General features: G+C 44.9%; 1 protein-coding gene and 2 long non-coding RNA genes across 3 annotated transcripts; 2 read left to right on the top strand and 1 right to left on the bottom strand.

Annotated features, from left to right (window-relative positions):
- Positions 1–1,670: 1,670 nt before the first annotated feature.
- On the bottom strand, positions 1,671–24,877 carry LOC144735582 (complement C1q tumor necrosis factor-related protein 5-like). Its single transcript, XM_078618015.1, has 4 exons — positions 24,775–24,877; positions 20,898–21,060; positions 9,736–9,798; positions 1,671–6,733 (listed from the first exon to the last, which is right to left on the bottom strand). Exons 2-4 carry the CDS (start codon positions 21,058–21,060, stop codon positions 6,237–6,239), a joined length of 723 nt encoding a protein of 240 aa, XP_078474141.1. The 5' UTR covers positions 24,775–24,877; the 3' UTR covers positions 1,671–6,236.
- LOC144735444 (uncharacterized) lies at positions 9,851–16,221 on the top strand. The gene is made up of 3 exons (XR_013588613.1): positions 9,851–10,227; positions 12,656–12,773; positions 13,572–16,221. It is a non-coding gene; the product is annotated as an uncharacterized LOC144735444 (long non-coding RNA).
- Positions 16,247–19,608, top strand: LOC144735442 (uncharacterized). The gene is made up of 4 exons (XR_013588612.1): positions 16,247–17,251; positions 17,418–17,576; positions 18,562–18,657; positions 18,790–19,608. It is a non-coding gene; the product is annotated as an uncharacterized LOC144735442 (long non-coding RNA).
- Positions 24,878–25,205: the final 328 nt, after the last annotated feature.

Here is a 25,205-nt window from a genome sequence, read left to right as displayed (position 1 = left end):
GGAGATGACTTCTATTTTCTTTGGTTCTTTCGGTAAAGTCACCCAGGTGGAGATAAAACAAAATAAATTACGACGTTTCGATCGCAACACAATCAATCGTCATAAGGTGAACACCTGATGATGATCGCTCGTGATTTTACCGAAAGAACCAAACAGTATGGATTCCTGCAGTAACGAAAGCATCAAATCAAGATGACGACTTCTTCCAATATATGAGGCACGACAGCCTCAGCAGGGTTATCCACATTTTCCCCAAATATGTTTTCCACACTGAGAGATTTCCCCTCCCCTAAGACCTCGCAGAAATGTTCAGCAAATCTACAAACCTGTTCCTAGGGTCGTAGACCATATCACATTTTTTCCCTGTTGTCTATTGTGATAAAAATATATATAAAATAAAATATAGGTAAAATAATGAAATAAAAATGTACTATTGGCTCTCTCGTTGTCTAGGGGTATGTATCACCAATCGTGATAATATCATTGATTCTCGCTTCAACATGTACGCTTCTCGCTTCAACATTAATGGTTCTAGCTTGAACAATTGCATGTGCAATTGTGTCAGGCCTCGGGATTCAGATCTCGCCGCAGGATACAGTTCGTTATTACGACAATGATGCACGAGTTTAGGAAAGAAGCACACAGGAACCTGTTTTTAATCTAAGCAACTTTAATCTCAACTTCCGCTAACATCCAAAAATTATTATCATCAGAACACCAACAACATTGTCCATGCAAGTTTAGTGTAGCAGCGCCGACTGGCGACTAGAAGTAGCAATTACGGGTGTACCCACCCAAGGGGAAGAACTGGGGCAAGGTTCATGGACGGGATAAGAACTGGGCCAAAGGTCATAGAAGGGATCCATCTTTGAGCTCCCAGAACCAGCTAGAAGGTTCGAGAAGGGGGGCGTGGCCTAGGCGGGACCAGATCAGCGGGAGGATAAAAGGGGGCGAGAGAGGGAGTTCGGGGCTGCCCGTGGGAATCAAGGTCGTCTCGCCGTGGAAGTCGTCCGCGTCGTCGCCATTGCTGTTGCCATGCTTGTCATCGCCCGACGCCGCCACTGATGGATAGTTAGCCAGCTATCCAGTCAGTTAGCGTCGTCGAGCTCGGTGGTCAGGTTAAATTTCCCACACTAACACAGCCACCTCGCACAGCGAGCTCGACATTGCTGCTCTGCGATCTGCCATTAACATGATTATCTCTCACATTATCATAATATCTCACATTAACATGCTAATCTCTCACATTAGCATGCTAATCTCTCACATTAACATGCTAATCTCTCACATTAGCATGCTAATCTCTCACATTAACATGCTAATCTCTCACATTAACATAGCCACCTCCACGCCCTCGTCGTGGAGGCCACTGTCCGGTTACATTAACATCACTAGCCCTGCCCACGTCGTTTATGACCCTTGGGCTACACGATTTTTAAACCTTTAAAACAGTCTGCCTCAGCAGCTTTCCCCCTCTTTTCTCCTCCTGATGACGATGGCTTGTGTTGTGATCGAAACGTAGTTTTTCTTTGAACCTATCTTCGTGACTTTACCGAAAGACCCAAGAATATGAAGTCCTGCAGTCACGAAAGCTTTAAGTTAAAATTTATGCCAAATAGTCATTATAAAAAACCTTTTGCTCCTGCGCTGCACCATCATATAACAGCACATTATATCATCAAACTAACGTTTAATACCATAATGTTGGAAAACATTTATACGCGGTGGTGGTCAATCCAAACATTACAACTTTTCAAGCAAAGACTTGTGAGTAAGTAACCTCCACGATGCCCAGTCTCCTTTGTGTTCGGGACGCTGCCGAAGCAGCAGGGGGTGCTCCATTTGCCTTTGTTGTTTCAAGGGAGGAGTTCACAGGCCTCCGGTACTGCGTGTTTGTTAGAACGCGCTAAATCCAGATACAGTATATGTAAAAAGATAACTATTACGTAAAAAATAGAAAATAGGCGATATCACTCTTCATATAATTTTTTGAAAATGGCATTTATACAACACCCCTAATGATGGTGATAGGTGTGGCACTAAAAGTTACTTTTTGATGGAATTAAACAGTGATTTGTGGTCGGGTATTACTGAGGCAGACTCCATCTCCTCAGCAACCCGTGACCAACACCCATCTTTGCAGCTCCGTATGGCTCTCCAAATCTCTGAGAGAAGGCTGCGGAAAACTTTCTCATTCTCTGACATGGGATGCTGTAGACCGTGAGAGGGGACATGTCGCTTTTTTTCACCCAGCCTGAACACCTCTGTCTGCCAGGGTCTCTGGGGAGATTTGGACAGTGCACCCAAAGCAGACATTGCAGCTGCATGAGCCACAGTCCAATAACTCACCCATTTCCAATCGACATCAGGAATGGTGGAATATGCAAACCCCAGCTGCAAGTGATCATGAAATTCTCACTAGCAACTTTCATTAGCTAGCTGAGACTAGGCCGCTGTTTGTTCGAATAGTTTCCTAGATGTACACCTACTGCCGGAGTGGAAGAATGTCATACGCATCTTAGAAATGATAAGCCGATGGTCAGTGGGCACATCAGCCTTACTCTAGGACCTGGTGTCAAAGACATGGGCGCGTATCAACGTTTCCATCATGATGTACTCCAGTAGATGTTCTTGCTTGGACCCAGCATGCATCCATGATGTTGGGCGGATGCACCAATGCCGGAACAGCGTTTTGGTGATTACAAGCCCATGGGCTGCACAAAAATGTAGCAGCCTCCTACCGTTATTATTGAGCTGATCTGTCCGATGCCTTCCAATCACTCCAGACCAGATGCTAACATCATGACCAACTCTGGACTCAAAGCCACCCAAAAAGATGACTATCTCGAGGGGCCACTTTAGCTGGCACCTGTGACAGGAGGTCATCAAAGGCATCTGATTCATCGGCCTTGCCTGCATCCCTCTACTGATGTTCATCTTCATTTCGCTAGCGTAGAGAAGGGAGGGAATGACCGTGGCCGAGAAGACCTGAAGCTTCGTGCGGAGCGACAGACTAGGTAGCTTCCACACTGCGTTGCGCAACCGATTAAAAGATATTTCCACTCGACTGATTCGGAGTGAGACCTCTGCTGTTAAACCGGTGCCGGTCATGAGCACACAGCCCAAGTATGGGAAACTCTCTCCACAACTACCCCATCACCGATTGGGAGTTGTGGGGGTGGAATGTCCGATGGTACAAAATACCCAGGCAGGTGCTTATGGTAAAGCCCCACCTCTTAGTGGCACGCTCTAGTTTCAGCAGCAGTGTCTCCAACTCCTCCTCTGAATGAGCAGCAATTACCAAATCATCAGAATACATAATGTGGTTGACCAAGAGGGAGCCATTCCTTGACCGCACCCGGGCATCGATCAGCCTCCCATTGTGTCTGTACCAAATGGAAATTCCTCCAGTACAGCTATTGAAGGCTTCACGAACTACGTCGTCAAAATAGATGTTAAATAATGTGGGAGCCAGAGGACATCCTTGTCGCACCCCAAGGTGTACAAGGAATGACTCTGACTCCCAGCCACGTAGTTTTACCTGGGCCCATTCATCATCATGAAGGCCTTTAATGATCGTGAGCAGCAGGTCAGGGACTCCGAAAGAACGAAGAACAACCAAAAGCCCAGGCCTACTGATGGTATCATAGGCCTTGACTAGGTCAATAAAGCAGAGATGTAGGTCTTGTTGGAATTCCATATTCCTCTGCTGTAGAAAATATGGCATCTGTGCAGGATCGCCCTTTCCTGAAACCGCATTGGGGCTACGCAAGCCTCTCCTCAGCGTGCCTAGCAAGGCAATGTTGAATAATCCTTGCCAGGACCTTTCCCGGCATACTCAGACTCTGGATCGCCTTCAGTCCTTCCTCAACAGATGGTACCTCAGCGAGCCACCCACAGGGGGTGACTTTCTTAAGGCACCGCAGCCTCAGCAGGGTCATCCCCACTTTGTCCCATGATGTTTTCCATGTAGAGGGATTTCCCCTCCCCCAGGACCTCACATAAATGCTCAGCAAATCTGCAAACCTGTTCCTGGGGGTCGGAGATTTTATCACCCTTCTTTCCCCTAATGATGGTAATAGGTGTGGCGCTGCAGGTTTCTTTTTTGATGGAGTTGAATGGGGATCTGTGGTCGAAGGCCATTGAGGCAGACTCCATCTCCTCTGCAACCTGCGACCACCACCCATCCTTGCAGCACCTCACGGCTCTCCAAACCTCCGAGCGAAGGCTGCGGTAAGCCTCCTCATGCTCTGACGTGGGATGCTGTAGCCAATGAGAGTGGGCCTGTCTCTTTTTCTCAACCATCCTGAACACCTCCTCTGTCAGCCAGGGTCTCTGGGGAGGTCTGGACCGCGTACCCAAAGCAGCCATTGCAGCTGCATGAGTCACAGTCCTAAACTTCGCCCATTTACCATCGACATCAGGAGGAGTGGGGGACGATGCCAACCCCAGCCACAAGCGATGATGAAATTCTCGCTGGCAACTTCCATCAGCTAGATGAGACCAGGCCACCTTTAGTTGGAATGGGTGTCCTGTGTGTACACCCACCACCGGAGTGGAAGAATGGCAGGCGCATCTTACAGATGACAAGTCGATGGTCAGATGGCAGATCAGTTCCAAGGTAGGTCCTGGTGTCAAGAACATGGGCTCGGATCCGCTGTTCCGTCACTATGTAGTCCAGCAGATATTCTTGCTTGGACCAGGCATGCATCCATGATGTTGTGTGGATGCGCCAATGCCGGAACAGCGTGTTGGTAATTACAAGCCCGTGGTCTGCACAACATCCTAGCAGCCTCCTGCCGTTGTTATTGAGCTGATTTGGCCCATGCCTTCCAATAAATCCAGACGAGGTTCCTGCATCAGGCATTGAAGTCACCCAATAAGATGACTCTATCCCGAGGGGGCACTTTAGCCAGCACCTGTGACAGGAGGTCATAGAAGGCATCTGACTCATCGGCCTTGCCTGCATCCCTCCACGGATGTCCGTCTTCGGTGGGGGCATAAATAACCACCACCACTCCTTGCCTATGGTTGATGGGAAGGCGAGCACAAAGTAACCTGTGGCTTATAGCTTCCCACACCTCACCGACACGGTCCCACGCCCCCTTCATTCTTTTGTTCCGAAGAAGAGCCACACCCTTTTGTTTGGCAGTCTCCTGCCCCGAGCAGAGGACTGTCCACCCCTTATGGTGGCAGGAGCCAGACCCAGTCCACCGGACCTCCTGAATGCCACAGAGATTCAGGCAGTACCGGTCCAGCTCCCAACTGCTGCTACATAGATCCCTTAAGAGCACTGTTGTGAGTGCAATGCAAGACCGAGGTTGATTCTGCGTTGAATTTTGGGAGAACGGCTCTACCGTTGAATCCTGGGGGGTCCCTGACGCTGTAGTCGACCTCGATGGTGAATTTGCGTACCCTGGGCTTCTGGTGCGTTGCCTCGTCACCCAGGAGTGGAGGCGAGCGTCAGGATTGTTGCGAACGGTCCTCACGGTGGTCTCTATCTGTGTAAGTTGACGTGGTTTCCGTCATTGTCGACACGCGGGGTCGCTGTGTGAAGTCGGTGAACTGCAGGGTTCTGTAGACGCGTGTTATTATTGTCGCCGAGAGTTTGAAGAGTTGGTTGTACTTGGTTGTCAAGAAATTGTTATCCGCCACAGTTGGCTCACGTCCTTGTGCGTAACGAACCAAGGCATAGTTACTACATTCCAAATCTTGTTAAGATTCCCAGTATTCCAGATGGAGTTATCGTCCTTCTTTACGTTGCCTTCCGATGAAAAATATTGAGGGAATTGCACGGGAGAGAAAAAAATGTCCTCTCTCTTCCATGTTAGAAATGAGCAACTCTCAGCTATAAGCTGGAATTTGAATATTTCCCCCTTCACTGCCGATGCCGGATGGAAAAATTGGTGAGGTTTCAGGACTTTTTCAGTTGGTGCATGCGGCTATGCATTGTCTAACCGATTCATAATCGCCCAGACACCCTGGCTGACATGGAGAGAGGTGGCTGCGAAAAAGAGTCGGGCCTATTTTTCCTCTGGTGAGAAAATTTCCCATCCGAAAATTTGCAGTCATTACCACAGCATTGGGCAAGCCGAGCATATTTGAAGATTTTTGCTGGGTATTTTTCTGAGATGTTGCCCAAAAGCTTTGTTTAACATGGGGGGAGGGGTGCATGCGTGTGTGTTAATGTGTTCCCAATCTGTCTTCCCAGACGCACAGATGGAAACAAAAACGATTCACTCGGAGTACAGGATATAGCCGCTGAACACCGAGTCTCTGTGCGTGTTGAAGTAAAAATTAATGTACGGAGCCTCCATCTCCAGCCACACCTCGTCCCCAGCTTTGAGACTCAGCACGACGCTGGCACTTATTGCGTTGTATTTCTCACCGCACACCTTAGAGATGACCTCCCCGTTTTTCATGAACATAATCACGAGGTTTTGTACACCGGGATGCGCGTACAGCGTGAAATAGTAGACGCCTGGGTGGGCGCAGGTGAACTTCCCCGTGCCGGGGTTGTAGTGGCCCTGCGGGTTTGTGATGATGACGTTGAACGTCACGGGGGAGCCGGCCGCCGGCTTGTAAGCGTCCACCTTCGCAGAGAAGGCCGACCTGGGCCCCACGCCGCTCTCTCCCCGCTCGCCTTTCTCGCCTCTTTCGCCCTGCTCACCTGGGACTCCCGGAGTCCCCGCGAGCCCTGGTTGGCCAAGAGGGCCCAGCTTTCCCGGCAGACCTAGTCGGACAACACGGTCCAAACACACGGCGTGTGCATGTGTGTGTGTCACCCCATGGTAATGTAGCGGTTAGTGCTATGAACCCAGCAGAGACCCGAGTTCGATTCCGGCTCATGTTCAACACAAGTTACAATTATCTGAACTGGTACTGGGCCTCCTACCGTAGGTCGACTAGCCTCAAATTATTACCTGGTGAGATGTGTTAACAACGCCACTTGGGAGACAAAGGCGTGCCGGTTTTCATAAGTGCTCACCAACATCACTTTCCACAACAGTCTGTTAAGGCTATACGGGGGATCTTTACTTTTTATGTGTTTATCCCAACTCTCAAACGGAGATATGGGGCAATTCTGCATCTATGTTGATGACGGTGAGCCAAACCTGCACAATTGAGTCGTGTCCTGTGACAAACGTCTTTGTTTTGTAACAGTAAAACCTTGCCCGACGTGTCTGTATAAAACGCGTGTTTCCGCTCTACACGGTGTACTGAATGAGTTCTGTTTCCCAGAACAAGGGGTCATGTGTGGTGCCACGACCACGGAGCACTCCCCTCCCGGCCCCCACACTAAACACACACCCACACACAGCGCACCCACGTAGTGTCCTGACGGTGGGTTGCCTGGCACATCGGGTTTTAATCCGAAGAGTCCCTAGAGGGAGGGTCCCACGGTTTCCCGGTGCCAGGAGATTGGCCGACCCTCACAGGTTTGGCATCAAGTCATCAAGTTACATTGAAGTGCCCCTAAATTGGCTTAAAATGTTATGGGCGCAGAACGAAAAGGTTCCCTGGGCCAACCGCAATGAGTTACTCACGACACTGGGAGAGGCGGAGGGTGGAATATTAGGCCAGAAGGGCAAACCAGCTGGTTAGAATTGCTGAGCACGGGTGACAATGGGTGAGGGGCCGCAGCAGCAGCAGCAGACCCCGTGGCCCTCCATGTAGACGGCGCAGGTGAGCACGCTATTGGCTGCGCAGTACAATGCTACCCTGGGCCTTTGAAGTGAGGGGATTAGGCCACGGTAGAGATGGTGGAGAGGGACGATGACGGGGAGCATGGGTAAGTGCCCGATTGGCGGCGTGGTATGACGTTACCCTGGGCCTTTGAAGTTTAGAGAATAAAGATAGGTGCCCCGGGACGGTGAGTTCAGTTGTCTTCAACCTCCGGGCGATCCAGACCCCTCCCTGCTGTCCTGCCTCCTTGAGCCACTCGCAGCATCTGTGTGATGCCCGCGAGTGCTGCTACGAGGCAGTGATAAGCGAGGCTTTCGCTCGTCCTTCTCCCTCCGACTCTCACAGCGTCCGTGCGACGCCGTGAGTACAGCGACGAGGTACGTGGTAGAACGTTTGGGTAACTGGGTTCATAGGCAGAGTTAGGCTAGGCTCTCCTCGCGAAATATTCCTCCTCCCGGTAATGCGTATTGACGCCATTAATAAACTTTAGCACAGAGGATCCGTGTGGTGTGATTTCTGCGTGGGTGGGGAGAGCGTAGGTGTGGTGCGGGTACGTGCGGGCATGTGAAACACGCGTATATTATCATCAACCCGGCCGTCGTTTTGCGTATTTGCACAGCGGATTAATGCCGACGCACAGGAAGGGGGGGGGGGGATAGGCGCGTGCATATTCACGTGCGTGAATATCTAGCGATGGGTCCGTTTATATTTAAAGTAATTCCATCTACTTTGCTGACACTGATTAGGGGGGGTCATGTGGACACCCAGGTTTTCTAACCCTCCCTCCCAGGATGAGTGAGGAGCATCCACCAAACGGGTTGGTTAGTTGAGTGTTGACACGTACACACGTGCTCATTCCACCTTGTTCGCACGCACCTGCACCACAGCTCACTTTCTGAACTCCCACTGACTGACCCGGACACGTCATCCGCCATCGCCGTGGTTTAGTCGGGGAAAGTGCCGTGTCGCCTTGCGTGCATAGCAACTCCACACACCATACCAACCCCCACCTCTGCATGAGTGGTGGTGTACGTGGGGAGTGTGTGGGATAACTCCAGGCTGTGGGGAGCCAGCCACTAGCCATGTGCCACAGAGAGGACGCTGGTGCGGGGAGGCCGATCACACGATTGGCGGCAGCCCGGCGAGAAGGGGCCGAGGAGGGAGAGGAGGAGAGGGACGTTAGCCCCCACAGATGTTACACCTATACACGGTATACTTCGTGAGCTACAACATGGAGATACATAGAGACCCATCGACTAAACTATTTGTTAAATTCCCAGGTATAAGGTCCACTGAGCTGCTGTTTTGCTATTTTTTTCAGAAAAGACCTTCCTGTCGAAAATGACAGCTAAATGTGGTGGCTGATATCATCACGTCGACATTTATAGCAGACAAATACTGTAAAGTCTAAACGCATGTTTCTAAAGGTGGAAGGAAAACCAAAGGAACCCAATGAAAAATCCACACGACCACGGGGAGAACATGCAAACACCGAATATACACCAGGCATCGTCAGGGTTGGGTTGTAACCCACGACCTCCTGTGGACCAGACGAGGGAGTTAACATCTCATAGCAACCGCAGTGAAATAAATAGAGCAGTGAGCTCGGTTATTTACTACCTCGCGTTGCTTGGCCGCTTCTGGTGTCTTTTAACTTCACGTTAAAAATAATAATATAAGTGATGAATCGCTCCGTGGCACATGCAGCCTGTCGGTGGTTAGATGTTAACTACCTCGCCTGGTTCACAGGAGGTCGTGTGCTCGATCGCAATCCTGACGCCAGCTGTTCATTTGGAGTTTGCATGCGTCTCTCCCCGTGGTTAAGTGGATTTTTCACCGGGTCCTCCGATTTTTTCCCATTCCACATTTAGAAATATATTTGGCTGAATAAATGTCCACGTGATGATGAGTCCACTTTGTCGAGCTATCATTACGTGTGGCCAGGTCGCTTCTGAACAAGAGTCACATAGCTCAGTGAGCCTCCTTGGTAATAAAATAAATATATAGAATCAGCTGCTCGGAGCACACGAGTCAGTGTCACAGTCCCACCTGGGTCCCCAGTCAAGCCTCGAGCCCCGAGGTCTCCCTTGGCTCCGGGTGCTCCGGTAGCGCCTGCGAGAAGAACAAAGCATGGCTCATCCGCTCCTCAAGCCACACTGTAAAAATGACAACTCAAAATTGTTCACCTTACTAAGATTTTTGCATTCACTGACAATAAAATTGCTAGTTGGAACTTGAACTATCTGTTGTAAGCCACTTGAACTCACTTTCAGACGTTTCTGAGTAAAAGTTCATCTTACTTTATAAATTGAGTTGATTTTATTTTTAAGTTGTAGTTGACACCCAGTTAAAGTGAGGTCAACTTATCTGCGCATGCTCATTTGAAATTTGTCATGGCAACCGGCTGCCACGGGGTTTCCAAGGATTTTGCCTGGAGCTCTCTTCGACAGTTTGAAAGTTTGCGTCCGCCATTTTGTCACGATGCCAGCGGTAAATTTCTCTGACTTCTTGGCCGAAGATAAACAACATTCATTCTAACAGGTAAGCTAATCATATGAATATGTATATGCATTTGGTATTTGTATTACATTTCATTGCGCGAAACAAAATCGATAAATCATAACCAGGCGAGGCGTTAATGGCAATACAAAATCCCACACTTGCTAACGTTAATTGGTTAGAAGCTAACGTAGCTTATTTTGAACAGCTAAGCTCAATATAATTCTTGTCCACATATTAATTGAAAGATTTGTGTTGCCGTTATGTTTGTTATTCTCGATGAATGATATGGCATTGTTTTATGCACGTCTGCTTTGCTCATTGACCTGAAACCGAAGCACCGGCGGTAACAGTTCACATTGCTGCTCGTGATCAAGGTAGAACTAACGTGCTAAAACTTTGATACAAAACTTCGGTTTGATACGGTTAACTAGATTTATATAGCTTCTAGCATGCGACCTTTGTGTAGGGCTGGGTAAGTTGCCGAGTTCGATACTTTTTAGGTAACGTTACCGACCGAATTGCCTCGATACTATCGAGTAACTTTATCTAAAAATGACATGTGGTTCGGTTCCAGTTCCAGAATTCGATAACGTTACCTAAGGAGTTAACTCGTCAACGTCAGTGCTCAAACAAATACATATGAAATGCACAACGACACACATAAAGTCGCTCACGCACACTCATATTATGAGACGCGCGCGCGCACCCACAACTTTTCACACGCATACTTATATGAGACGACGCAAGCACACACACACAAACTCTCCGCGCACATATTCATATGAGACGCGAGCACACACACATAATACCTTAAAGATGTGGAAAAGTCGATCAAAAGTGTGGGTACATTTCTCCAGGCTCGATGCCAACAGCGCGCGATTCAGTATTCGCATTAAAATAATTGCTGCAAAGACCGGTACCACGACAAATATGATGAAGACCTTGACAGTGCACGGAGTAAACATAAGAGCAGAAAGTTGCTCCGTCTTCGACTGGTAAATGAAGAGATACCTTGTTGATCACTCCAGTGTTTATATTTCAATAAATAACCTACTGAATGTAACGTTACACACTGTCGTTCAAAAATGTGTTGGTTTGTCAGAATTTGTTTTCTGTAAGGATGCATTAAAGTTATCAAAGGGTGACATTACAACGTGTAATGTTACAAAATATTTCGTTTTTAAATAAATCTTTTTTGAATTTTTTATTCATCAAATAATCATGAAAAAAATTATCATAGTTTCCAAAATATTAAGCAGCAAACTGTTTTCATATTTCTGAAGGGTCATTTGACACTGAAGTAATGATTTTGAAAATTCAGCTTTGATATCACAGGAGTAAATTACATTTTGAAATATATTAAAATAATATTTTAAATTGTAATACTATTTCACAATATGAAGTTTTACTGTATTTTTTTATTTTTTAAAAATCAGTTTTGGTGAGCATGAGCTCTTTATAAAAAAAAATGTGTTCCTTTGTGCACTGGCTAAGGAGCATGAGTCAAACTAAAAAAATAAAACCAAAGTTTTTCTGAGGTAATGTGTTATGTATAGGGATGGGAATTGATAAGGATTTAACGATTGCTTATCGATCCGATTCCTTATCGATTCTCATTGGGTGAGGGAATAAGTACAAATGTGTTTGTTTGTATTAACTCGCTTTAATATCTGATCAGAAGACAGAGCACATACTGTATACACAAATTATGTGTAGCAACCTCAGAACAAATCTAAAAGTATAGGTGAGCTACTTCTCAAAGTGAGTGTGTGTGTGAGTGAGCATGTGTGCGTTTGTGTGTGAGTGAGTGAGCGCGAGAGAGTGTGTGTGCGCTAGTGAGTGAGCGAGAGTGTGTGCGTGAGCACTAGTGAGTGAGTGTGTATGTGTGCGCGTGTGTGAGTGAGTGAGCGCGAGAGAGTGTGTGTGCGCGCGCAAGTGTGTGTGTGTGCGCATGAGAGTGAGTGAGTGTATGAATGTGTGTGAGATAGCACGCGATGGCTTGTCGGAAAGCAACATGGCGTCCCGTTAAAGGCCTCATTATACTTCTGCGTCGAACTTCTGCCTCTGCCATGTTTGCCACGTTCTTAATCAAAACAATGCAGCGCGTGTGTGACATCATGACACATTTGCAACGAGCGGAACCGATACGCGGAATTGTTAAGCAGGCATGCTAACGGTTCCAAGGAATTGATTCACTGGGCACCGGTTCTGAAGAAGAATTGGTTCTCGGTTCCCATCCCTAGTTATGTAATCTTTTTAAAATGGATTTCATAAAATTGGTATCGAAAAAAGTATCGCTAGGAACCGGTATCGAAACTGAGGTATCGAAATTGGCACCGGATCGAAAGATTTTGAACAATACCCAGCCCTACCTTTGTGTGTTTTAGCCCTGAAGCTCAACAGCATTAATGTGAACGGTTGCGAAGTATGTCACTGTGTTAATTTTCTCCTCTTATTTTTGTGCTAGGTTTTCTATGAAGTGTCGCTTCTGCAGCTTTGCCAGTGCCAGTCAAGAACGTCTGCTTAGGCACCATCGGCTCAGGCACGGTAGAGGAGCTTACTGGCCGTGTGTTTACGGTGACTGTGTATGTACTTTTAAAACACCTGGCGCCTTAAAGTCACATTTGACCAGATCACATTTTAGGACAGCCAAAATACATGATAAATTCACCTTTTTTTGTAATCTATGTGAATTCCGGGAAATCTGCACGCAACAGTCTTTCTTCAAACACCTTGGACGCCATTTAAAAAAACATGAGACTGTGTGTTGCCCCTTCTTGAGATGTAGTTTTAAAACAAACAATCTAAAGACTTTTAGTTCACACAAAAGTAGGAAACACAAGCATGGTGATATCAGAACCTGTTTAAGAGCAGACTTAGAAAATGAACCTGTGTCCATTGAGACAGATTCCTCTGACCAACCATTAGGTATCTGTAGTGAGGAAGATACACTTCCAGGTAGTTCTGGAAATTCAGATGTCCAAGAAAAGGAGGAGTATGTAGATGCTGAGACTCTTGAACACAGGGCTGCTGGATTTTTTCTACGTATGCAAACTGAATTACATGTTAGTAGACACGCTGTACAGAAAATAGTTGAGGGGTTTAATGATATTTTACATCTTTCAAAATCCCACTCGCAACCAGGTATCAAAGCAGTGCTTGCAGAACACGGCATTTAATTAGATGATAGCGTTCTCCATAAGATTAATGATGCTGTCTTGGAAACAAATCCATTAATTGTAAGCACTCAAGGAAAGGGTGCATTGGCCACTGATCACAGGAGAAATCTTTTTTTTAAAGATAAGTTCCCTGTAATTCAGCCTACTGAGTATACATATAAAATAACCCATAAACAAACATTTGTTTATGTTTCAATCCTCCAGGTTCTTGGGACTTTGTTGAGACAGCCAGATTTTGTGGAGAAGTTGGTGTTTAGTCAAGGGGACAACCCAGGTAAATTTTGCTCTTTTCGAGACGGACAGTACTACAAAGACAATGGTCTTCTGGGTGTGCAAGATGCAAGTATCTCTATAGGACTTTACATAGATGACCTGGAACTATGTAATCCTTTGGGGTCCTCAAAAAAAATCCATAAAATTACTGCTGTCTATTGGATTTTGTTGAATTTACCAAGCAAGTTTCGCTCTACTCTCCCCCTAATTCAACTGGCTTGTCTTGGAAAAACTGTCGATGTCAGACAATTTGGGTATGATGCCTTTCTTTATCCTTTGATTAAGGATCTTGGATATCTTGAAAAGATAGGAGTGTATATTGAGACTCTAGATACATTTGTAAAGGGAACAGTGTTCTGTGTCTGTGCTGATAACCTTGGTGCACATAGCTTAGCAGGTTTTCAGGAAGCTTTAAATGTCGAAAAATTCTGCAGATTTTGTTGCATCAGTCGAGACCAAATTGGAAATTGTGAGCCAAGGAACTTTCCACTGAGAACTGCTACGCAACACGATTCTTTTGTGGAACAACTCAAGTTGAGTGATAAGCCTAAGCCATGTGTGAATGGTGTTAAATCATCCTGTGCTTTAAGTAAGTTGTCTTTCTTCCACCCAGTTACTGGATTTCCCCCTGATCTTTTGCATGATCTATTTGAAGGTGTTGTCGCAGCGGAATTAAGTTTGTGTTTAAAAGAATTGATTAGAAAAGGTTTCATTACATTCGATGGACTGAATAACCGCATAAAACAGTTTCCATACAAATTCTCTGATTTGGTCAACAAGCCACATGCAATTACAAAGACAAGCCTTGTATCTGGAAAGGTAAACGGTAACGGACATGAAAACTGGGCACTTTTACGTTTGCTACCTCTCTTGATCGGGAACTATATACCTGAACAAGAGCAGTCATGGGAAATTTTAATGGACCTTAAAGAGATTGTGGAGATTACGGTGTCTACTACGTTATCAGAGGGAACATTATGTTACTTGGGGAATAAATTGTCTGACCATCGCCAGTTACTCACTGACACCTTTCCTGAATTTAAGTTGAAACCAAAGCATCACTTCATTGATCACTATGTGCATCTCACACGGTGCTTTGGGCCATTAGTGGATCTGTGGACGTTTAGATTTGAGTCTAAGCATAGTTTTTTCAAACAGGCAATCAATGATGCTCACTGTTTTAAGAATGTACTACTCACCCTTTCCACTAAGCATCAACACCTCATGGCATATCTTCTTTACACACAGCAATTGTTCAAGCCAAAATTGCATGTTGGTAGTGTAGATAGAGTGAAAATATCATCTTTAGATGAAAAGCTCAGGACAGGACTAGAAAAGAAGTACCCAAATGAAGATGATGTGTCTCTTGCTAAAGAAGTACATTTGTATGGGACCCAGTATGTGAGGGACATGATAGTGTCTGCGGGTGAATGCAGTGGACTGCCAGAATTCTTTAGAATACTACACATATTGGTGGACAAGTGGTGTAAAGTGTATTTTGTCACCGCAAGATTATCATCTTGGTACATGGAACATTATCGGTCTTACCAACTTATTGATAACTGTCACTCAGATGTAGAGATCCTGGATCCAGAGACTTTGAACGATTACCACCCATTGGCTGCATACCAAGTTGGTAGAACTTTGATGGTGACCCCAAGGGCTTGGCTACTGCAGTAAATTGAAATGGTAAGCACCTTTCTGTTTGTATGTTTTCATAATTTTGTCATGTGTTAATGACTTGATTTTAAGTCTTCAAGGTACAGTCATGGCCAAAAGTATTGGTACCCCTCCGGATGTGTTGGTTTTCGAGCAAAACTCACAAACTTTTGAAGGTGTTTTTAATGTAATAACCAAACCAGGATATTTTCAATAGCTCAACAGAACTGAAACAACAAAAATTGGTTTCCTCAAATTCAACACAAAATATCACCAAAATACTGCGGGAAGTGAATACTGCATGGTCAAAAGTATTGGCACTCAAAATAACCGTCTTTTGCTGTGATACAAGCACACTTTTCATTGTTAAAATCCACAGCTAAGGTTATGGATAGTCAGACATCAGCTGTGGTAGCATTCCTGAGAAGTATAAGCCCATTTCTAAAGGATAATAAAGTCGATTCTACTTGAAGAAAACCTTATACTGTCCATATAAACCAACAGATGTATAGTAAGTAAACTGGAGATTTTTGTCCGTTAGAAATGGGCTGATATTTCTCAGGAGTGCTACCACAGCTGACGTCTGACTACCCATAACCTTAGCACTGGATTTTAACACTGAAAAGTGTGCTTTTATCACGGCAAAAGACACTTGTTGTGAAGGGTGCCAATACTTTCGACCATGCAGTATTCACTTTCCACAGTATTTTGGTGATATATTCTGTTACATTTGGGGAAACCAATTGTTGTTTCAGTTGTGTTGAGCTATTGAAAATATCCTGGTTTGGTTATTTTATCAAAAAACCTTCAAAAGTTTGCGAATTTTGCTTAAAAACCAACAATTCTTGAGGTGTGCCAATACTTTTGGCCATGACTGTATATGGCTTCAGTTTAAAGTGTCATGCAAATATCTGTTCTTCTTTTGTCCTCACAGGCTTTCTTGCTTCTGGTCCACATAAATCCCAAACTCGTCCGTAAGATTCGGCTGACCAAAGCTCCTGAAACTTTAGAGGAACTGTACAATGAACTGCGTCAAAAACTTGAACTTGTGGGTGAATTCTGTATACAGTATGAAGACTCAGACTTTGGCCAGGCAGTTTGCAACCTGATTGACATAGCAGAGTTACCTTCAGAAAAGGCTGTCTTGCATATTCTGTGGAGCAATGAGGACATGCCATCACCACCACCTCCAACACCAACTCGGTCATCCTCCATCTCTTCCCTTGACACAGCCATCATTGGATCTCCAGGCTCAATCCACAGCTTATCTTCAGTTGTGCGGACATATAGGAGGAATGTTTCACAGTGGCCCACTCCGTTCCCAGTACCAGAATTCTCATATGATGTGGAACTGATACTCCGCAAGGGGAATGACACGTTTGAATTATTTGGGAAGGGTTTACATGTAACCAGAGATGTGAAAAAAGAGATTCTGGACAAGTTGGCACAAGAAATATTTTCTGTGAAAGCCTACCCTGAAAAACATGAGTTTGATTCTGTTGCCTGGTGGTGGTACTGGATATGCGGGATGGACAACCAGCATAAAGTACAAGATGGGGAACTACAGATCAAAACTACGTCAAGCTGGATGTAATGAGGTTGGTGTCAACAGGAGATCAAGAAGGGAGGAGGCGGATGATCATGGTGTCAACAGGCAAAGAAGAGATGATGATGATGGGGATGGTGGTCCGGAGGGAAGGTTTTCCTTGAAAAAACCAAAACGAGGTGAGGTCAACCATGTACCAGATCATCCTGAAAGCTACACCCAGGATGACTTGGAAGACCTGAGGTCTTCCCTGGTTGAAGCCATGAAGAAGAAAAACAAGGACATGGAGTTCATCAAACAGAAGATGGACATCACATTCTCCCTTAGGAGAATGGAGATTGTAGAGATGGAGCCCATGGTCTCAGAGGTTCTGGAGAGGTGGCCCGGTCTATTTCTTGAAGAACAGGTAAGGAATCTTTTTTTTTCTTGAACTTGGTGCATTTGTGTTATGTTTTTTCCATGATAGTGTATGTAGGTTAATTTGTATTATGGCTTTGAGTTTGCAGTCTTAATTATAACAATGAAATCACACTATCAGCTTGTTGTATTTGTATTGCATTTGTTTAATTCAGATTTGTCAAGAGTTCACTCGTGTGACCACCAAGGACCTGATGGGAACATTTAAAGCTGCCCTTGAGATGTTGACCCCTCGTCTGCTGAAATTGTATCGTGCCAGGAAGTGCGCCTTTAGTCGAGAGATGGAAACCCTTTTGGAAATGCTTGACAAACAGGTTGTTATATTGACTACAAGGCCCTTTCTTGGTAACACTTTACAATTTGGTTCGTTAGTTAACATTAGTTAACTACATTAGTTAACATTAACTAATCATGAACTGCACTTATACAGCATTTATTCATCTTTGTTAATGTTAATTTCGACATTTACTAATACTTTATTAAAATCTTATTAACATGAGTTAATGCACTGTGAACTAACATGAACAAACAATGAACAGCTTTATTCATATTAACTAACATTAACAAAGATTATTAAATACTATAACAAATGTATAGTTCATGTTAGTTAATACATTAAATAATGTTTAATAAATGAACCTTATTGTAAAGTGTTACCCTTTTCTTCAGTTTGTCCACTAATATTTAAACCATTAATCAAGAAGGAACTACCAAGCTAGCACTCTGCACTTTTGATGGAATATAACTTAATAATTTTTTTGCATCAGCTACATTGGTGAGCGAGTTCCATCTTGATTGTCTATTTAATACAGTAATATTTAAAGGATACGTTCACGGTTTTGCACTTTGAGCCTCCTCTGTGGGTTGATGAAATAGTGTTTGACACCCGAATTTTGACTATTGGTCCAGTCTTGAGCTTTTGGCTGATTTAGAATCGGCCCTGCCATGCTTCAGAATGGCTAGCTACATGCATTCACAAACCTGTCTTTAAATCAACCCTAAACGTTCGTTTTCAAAGATGTGCAACTCACCGATTGGTTAGTGGTGTTCGTTGAGTGTTCGTCAAACACTCTATTTCAGCCAAGATAAAAGTGCAAGGGCTCAAAGTGCAAAATAGTGAACTTATCCTTAAAAGACAAAAATAAACACTAACAAACTAACAGAGCCTGCAATTATTTTATCTGCCTACATGCACAATTGTAGAGATGGGAATACAAATGGAACCAAGTGCACATACAGGAGTACATTTCACAGAGCTAAACAAAAGTATTTGTTTGTTTTTATATTCTTCCAAAACAGACATCTGACATCACAAGTCATCGCAGACAGGCAGCTGTGGAAGGTCTTCCCATATTTCTGCGGGAGAATACTGAGAAGCTTTTCTCTAGATGCCTGGTGAGTGCAGCTTGGAAGACCTTCAGCTTTTAGTAGTGTTGTATAGCAAAGAGGCCATACACAAATAGACATCACTCTTTATTGACTAGTTTTCTACAGGACATTATTTCAGTGGGGTTTTTGTTTTGTCAGGCAACTGATGCAGATGACAAACAGGTGAAAGGCATCAAGATGGGGGTCCTCACAGTGCTTGATGATGATGACGACACAGTCATTAATATTGCCCTTGTGTTGGAGGAAACCATTGTCCTGAAAGACATCCCAGACACCCCGACTGCGCTTGCGTATCTTTTTGGCTTGCTTTATGCCCTTAACATGGAGTTCCCAAAAGACATCAAGTATACCTGTGAAACTATCCAGCACATTTTCATGGAAATGTCCACCAATTGCTCACAGCGTGTCCGGAGCTTCAAGACCAAGCTGTTAAACCAGTGATTCATTTTCCATGGGGAAGATTTATTTTATCATGTTTGTTCATTTATGTTTGGATATTTTGTAAGTCTTCACATGGACCACCTTATAGTTTTTATGTTGTTCTTTTATTTTGACTAAAAAAAAATCTGTTATTTGTAGCTGTCATATAACTGTCACGAGAATATTGATTGTTTCTCAGTAGAAGCAAGCTGTGTTTCACAATTACTGTTATAGCCTGCGTGTTTGCATTTTTGGCTAATTTCAAAGTTCAGATAATTCAGAACGTTTAGACAATTTGGCTTTTTCAGCTGGGGATTTACACATTTCTGAATTAATACTTAGGCACTATACAACTGTTTATCGGTCATCTTTGACAATATTGCATTATTTGTAAGGTCTCAACAAGAGTCGGAAAGTAAAAAAAAAGATGTATTTGCTTTGGGTATAACTCGTTTACATTGCCCAATGCCCATACTGATGTCATTATGGAATTGTAAAGCTGTGCCAAAGTCGTTCAAATAAACATGCATAAATTAACAGTTTTACTGTCAGTGGATGATTTAGTGTGTGTGTGTGTGTGGGGGGGGGGGGGTAATTTAAACTCAAAATAGTAAGCTTTTACAGACTTAAAAGTTCCAGTAACTTGAACTAAAAAAACTTAGTTGTACGAACTTGAAAAACTTAGCTGACGCAACTTAATAATTGTTGTTCTTCAAAACTTAAAAAATTAAGTTGATATCTTCAACTCAAAAATTCTGTGCAGTCGGTTACCTTGAAAATTTGAGTTGAACTAACTTAGCTGACGCAACTTAATAATTGTTGTTCTTCAAAACTTAAAAAATTAAGTTGATATCTTCAACTCAAAAATTCTGTGCAGTCGGTTGCCTTGAAAATTTGAGTTGAACTAACTTTTTCTTTTTTACAGTGCACTCTCTATTCACACCACTCGCCTCCACGCACTCTCCTACCTCTCCCCTCTCATCTCACTCTACTCCCCTCCACGCACTCTCCTGCCTCTCCTCTCTTATCTCACTCTACTCCCCTCCACTCACTCTCCTGCCTCTCCACTCTCATCTCACTCTCCTCCACGCACTCTCCTCTCATCTCACTCTACTCCCGTCCACGCACTCTCCTGTCTCTCCCCTCTCATCTCAATCCACTTCCCTCCACTCACTCTCCTGCCTCTCCCTTCTCTTCTCACTCAACTCCCCACCACGCACTCTCCTGCCTCTCCACTCTCATTTCACTCTACTCCCCTCCACGCACTCTCCTCTCATCTCACTCTACTCCCCTCCACGCACTCTCCTGTCTTTCCCCTCTCATCTCAATCCACTTCCCTCCACTCACTCTCCTGCCTCTCTTCTCCCATCTCACTCAACTCCCCACCACGCACTCTCTTGCCTCTCCTGCCTCTCCCCTCTCATCTCACTCAACTCCCCACCACGCACTCTCCTGCCTCTCCCCTCTCATCTGACTCTACTCCACACGAGACACTCTCCTACGAGAATGAGCGAGTGAACGATCGAGGGCATGAAATGGCGAGTGAACGTTTGAGTGAGTGAACGATTGAGTGAGTGAATGAGTGAGTGAGTGAACGAGTGAGCAATAGAATGAGTGATTTTTAATGAGTGCACGATTGAGTGAGTGAACTAGGGAGTGAATGAGTGAGTGAGTGAAGGTGTGAGCGATTGAGTGAACGAGTGAGCGAGTTAGTGAACGAGTGAATGAACGAGTGAGCGAATGAGTGAGCGAGTGAGCGAGCGAGTGATCGCGTCGCTCCCACCACGAGCGCACCGTGGGGGGTCCTCTGGGACCTGACCCCTCACCGTCTCTGCCGTCCCTCCCGGGGGCCCCAGGGGTCCCGTGCTGCCCCGGGGCTCCGGGCTGACCGGGGATCCCGTTGATGCCCGCGCAGACGGTCTTCTCCTGCTGGGCTCCCACCACCACCACCCCCAGCAGCAGCAGCAGCGGAAGGGCCGAGATGGACATCTGGGGACAGCAGTGGCGAGATGTTAACTTGCTCGCCTGGTATACAGGATGGATTTAAACGACGAACTTTTATTTTATTTTACCAAGTAAGGTTCAAATGAGCTGCTATAAAGTCGATCGTTTTTCAAAGCGCCCTGCCCATCACAAATGATAGTTCAATGAAGTAGGCTTATCATTGTCACGTGAAAATGTATAGCAAAGCTCTAAACACGTGGTGATGTTGATTTTAAATTGAACGAGAAAAACCGGAGGACCCGGAGAAAAATACACACGACCACAGAGCGACACGAAATATACAGAAGGCATCAGGGTCGGGATCGAACCCACGACCTCCTATATACCAGGCGAGGTAATTAACATCTCCACAGGGAGAGACAGAGAGAAATTGACACAAACTCCAAATACACAGCAGCAGGCATCATTGGGGTCTCAATCGAACCCAGGACTTCCTGTATACCAGGCGAGGTCGTTAATATCTCCACGGGGAGAGACAGAGAGAGATTGACACAAACTCCAAAGAAGGAGCAGCAGCAGGCATCGTCAGGGGTCCGGTGATCGAACCTGACGAGGGAGAATCAGAGACAAGCGGGGAGACAGCAGCCAGAACCAGCGTGTCGAGTTGACGCTGCAGGAGGAATCCGATGAGCCGTGAAGCTCTTTTCTCGTCACAGATGCTCCGGTAAGGAGGCCACGAAGTCAGAACGTTTCAACAACAAACAACACGATGCACAAACAGGATAGGAGGGCGAAGTATAGGAAAGGTAAACAAATCACGTAAAACAATATATACAAAAACATCTATCTTCTTGGTTCTTTCGGTAAAGTCACGTAGAAGGGAAATAATAAAATAATAAAAATGACATATTTTAATATTACTTTATTATTTTATTTATTACTTTATTATTTCTCTTCTACGTGATGACTTTACCGAAAGAACCAAGAAGATGAATCCCTGCAGTCACGAAACCTTTAAATCGAAAAATAAACATCTATACTAGTTCTTCTTGGTTCTTTCGGTAAAGTCACGTAGAAGGGAAGTAATAAAATAATAAAAATAAAACATAATAAAACAATTCTCACGACGTTTCGGCCACAACGCAAGCAGCCATCCTCAGGCGAAGAATGAAACACCCCAAGCTTGGAGCGTATATTTAAGCTGGGTTAGAGGGGGGGGAGGTGGGAAGAAGAGCGCCTAAACAAAATAATTTGCATATCAAGAGGAATTCAGCATATGGAAAATGCGTAGGAGGTGGGCGGGGGGGGTTCCAAATCAATACTATGCCCGTGCATTATGCAGGATTAGCAGCATCAAAGGGGGGGGGGGAAGGGGGGGAGCATTAACAAAGGAAAGGAATGTTAATAGTATGTAGCTGTAGTTACTAAACAACCACGTAAAAAACTACAGTATAAACTGCATGACAAACTAAAGTATAAACTTTAGTTTGTCATGCAGTTTATACTGTAGTTTTTTACGTGGTTGTTTAGTAACTACAGCTACATACTATTAACATTCCTTTCCTTTGTTAATGCTCCCCCCCTTCCCCCCCCCCCTTTGATGCTGCTAATCCTGCATAATGCACGGGCATAGTATTGATTTGGAACCCCCCCCGCCCACCTCCTACGCATTTTCCATATGCTGAATTCCTCTTGATATGCAAATTATTTTGTTTAGGCGCTCTTCTTCCCACCTCCCCCCCCTCTAACCCAGCTTAAATATACGCTCCAAGCTTGGGGTGTTTCATTCTTCGCCTGAGGATGGCTGCTTGCGTTGTGGCCGAAACGTCGTGAGAATTGTTTTATTATGTTTTATTTTTATTATTTTATTACTTCCCTTCTACGTGACTTTACCGAAAGAACCAAGAAGATGAATCCCTGCAGTCACGAAAGCTTTAAATCGAAATCTATACTAGTTGTTATCTTCCCAGGTAAAACCCCAACTGAGCTATTAACTTATTACACTGGTCAACACACTTTTTTCTGGCATAAAGTATTCTAATGGTTTAAAGGTAATTTTGGGGTGCTGATTCCAAATCTGGCATCAGTTTTTGTCTATCACATCAGGTTTTTGAGATATAAAATATTGCATTTTCAATAAAAACTGAAGAAGAAAAATGTGAAATAAATGTGGATATCTACATAAAATGATATTATAAACACACTATCCTAAAAATATAGCAGCATATTTGAACACTAAAGCAGTCACTGACTCGCAACAACTTGCAATCATAAGTGACGGAGTCAATTTCGGGTAAAATCAATGAAAATGGGGTATGCCGATAGCATACAAAATGAGATGTGATAGAGCAAATCTGAGATCAGATTTGGAATCAGCAGCCTGAAATTAGTCTAGAACAGCTGCAAAAGTCCAGGCCAGAAAAAAATATGTTTTTTGTTGTTGACCTCTCCATCACAAATAATGGCAGCTTCACAAAGTGGCCTATCATCGTCGTCAACATCACGTGGACATTTATAGCAGCAGCCAAACATAGAGACACATAGAGATGGAGAGAGACGCATGGAGACCCATAGTGATACATGTGTGGATCTATGGGTCTCTGTGTGAGTCTATGGGTCTCTGTGCGTCTGTGGGTCTCTTTGTGAGTCTACAGGTCTCCGTGTGAATCTATGCGACTCCGTGTGAGTCCATGGATTTCTGTGTGTGTTTATGGGTCTCTTGTGATGAGTCTATGGGTCTCTGTGTGATAAGTCTATGGGTCTCTGTGTGATGAGTCTATGGATCTCTGTTGGGGTCTATCGATCTCTGTGTGAGTCTATGGATTTCTGTGTGAGTCTGTGGGTCTATGTGTGAGTATGTGGGTCTATGTTTGAGTCTACTCGTCTCTGTGTGAGTGTGTGGGTCTCTTTCTGAGTCTATGGGTCTTTTTGTGAGTCTATGGGTCTCTGTTTGAGTCTATGGGTCTCTGCGTGAGGAGTCAATGGACTGAGTAAGTCTATGGGTCTCTTTGTGAGGCTATGGATCTATGTGTGTGTCTACGGGTCCCTGTGTGAGTATGTGGGTCTACGTGTGAGTCTACATGTCCCTGTGTGAGTTTACGGGTCTCGTCGTGAGTCAATGGGTCTCTTTGTGAGTCTATGGGTCTCTGTGTGAGTCTATGGATCTTTGTGTGCGTCTACAATTACCTGCGTGATTTTGTGGGTCTATGTGTGAGTCTGTGGGTCTATATGATTTTACAGGGCTCTCTGTGATTCTAAGGGTAATTTTGTGAGTCTATGGGTCTGTGTGAGTCTACGGGTCCCTGTTTGAGTCTGTAGGTCTATGTGTAAGTCTGTGGGTTTATGTTTGATGAGTCTATGGGTTTCCGTGTAAGTCTATGGGTTTCTGTGTGATGCTATGGATCTCTGTGTGAGTCTACGGGTCCATGTGTGAGTCTGTGGGTCTACGTGTTAGTCTGTGGGTCTCTGTGTGAGGCAACGGATCCCTGTATGAATCTGTGGGTCTATATGTGAGTGTACTCGTCTCTACGTGAGTCTATGGGTCTTTTTGTGAGTCTATGCGTCTCTGTGTGAGGAGTCTATGGCCTCTGCGTGAGTCTATGGGTCTCTGTGAGTAATATATGGGTCTATGTGTGAGGAATCTATGGGTTTCTGTGTGAGGCTATAGGTCTCTGTGTGAGTCTATGGGTCTCCGTGTGATGAGTCTATGAGTCTTGGAGTGATGAGTCTATGGATATCCGTGTGAGTCTTTATACGTACGGTAAGTTGAATTTTCTTTCGCTCCACCGTACGTAGCAGCTGAGCGTCCTGCTAATCGGAGCTTGTCGGTGCTCAGCGTTGGTCACCGAGTCACTGGAATCCTCTCCCCCGTCTCCTCTTTTAAACAATACTCTGGTCACGTGCTCCTCCATTTCCCACTTGGTAAAGAACGGAAACTTTGGCTGACCGTGACCTGCCTGTGACCTCTCTTTCCGCCAGCAGGAAACACAACAAGTGGAAAAAAACTGAAAAATCCGACCACTAACGCCAGAGCCAATGCGGGATTTTGGGAGAAGGGCGGCTTCTTCTCAACAGCAGCGAGGAGACGGCTTCTCGATCGACGGCAAGGGGACCTCGACAGGGCCCTGTTATCCAATAAGCCACATTAGTGGGCACATTTGCCTAGGGGCCGACTCACTCACTGATTCACC

This window comes from Lampetra planeri, chromosome 55, assembly GCF_965212315.1.
Source record: "Lampetra planeri chromosome 55, kcLamPlan1.2.h2, whole genome shotgun sequence".
In the NCBI taxonomy this organism is placed as follows: domain Eukaryota; kingdom Metazoa; phylum Chordata; class Hyperoartia; order Petromyzontiformes; family Petromyzontidae; genus Lampetra; species Lampetra planeri.
The sequence above is the reverse complement of the archived record's forward strand: the minus strand, read 5'-3'. Positions and strand labels throughout refer to the sequence as shown.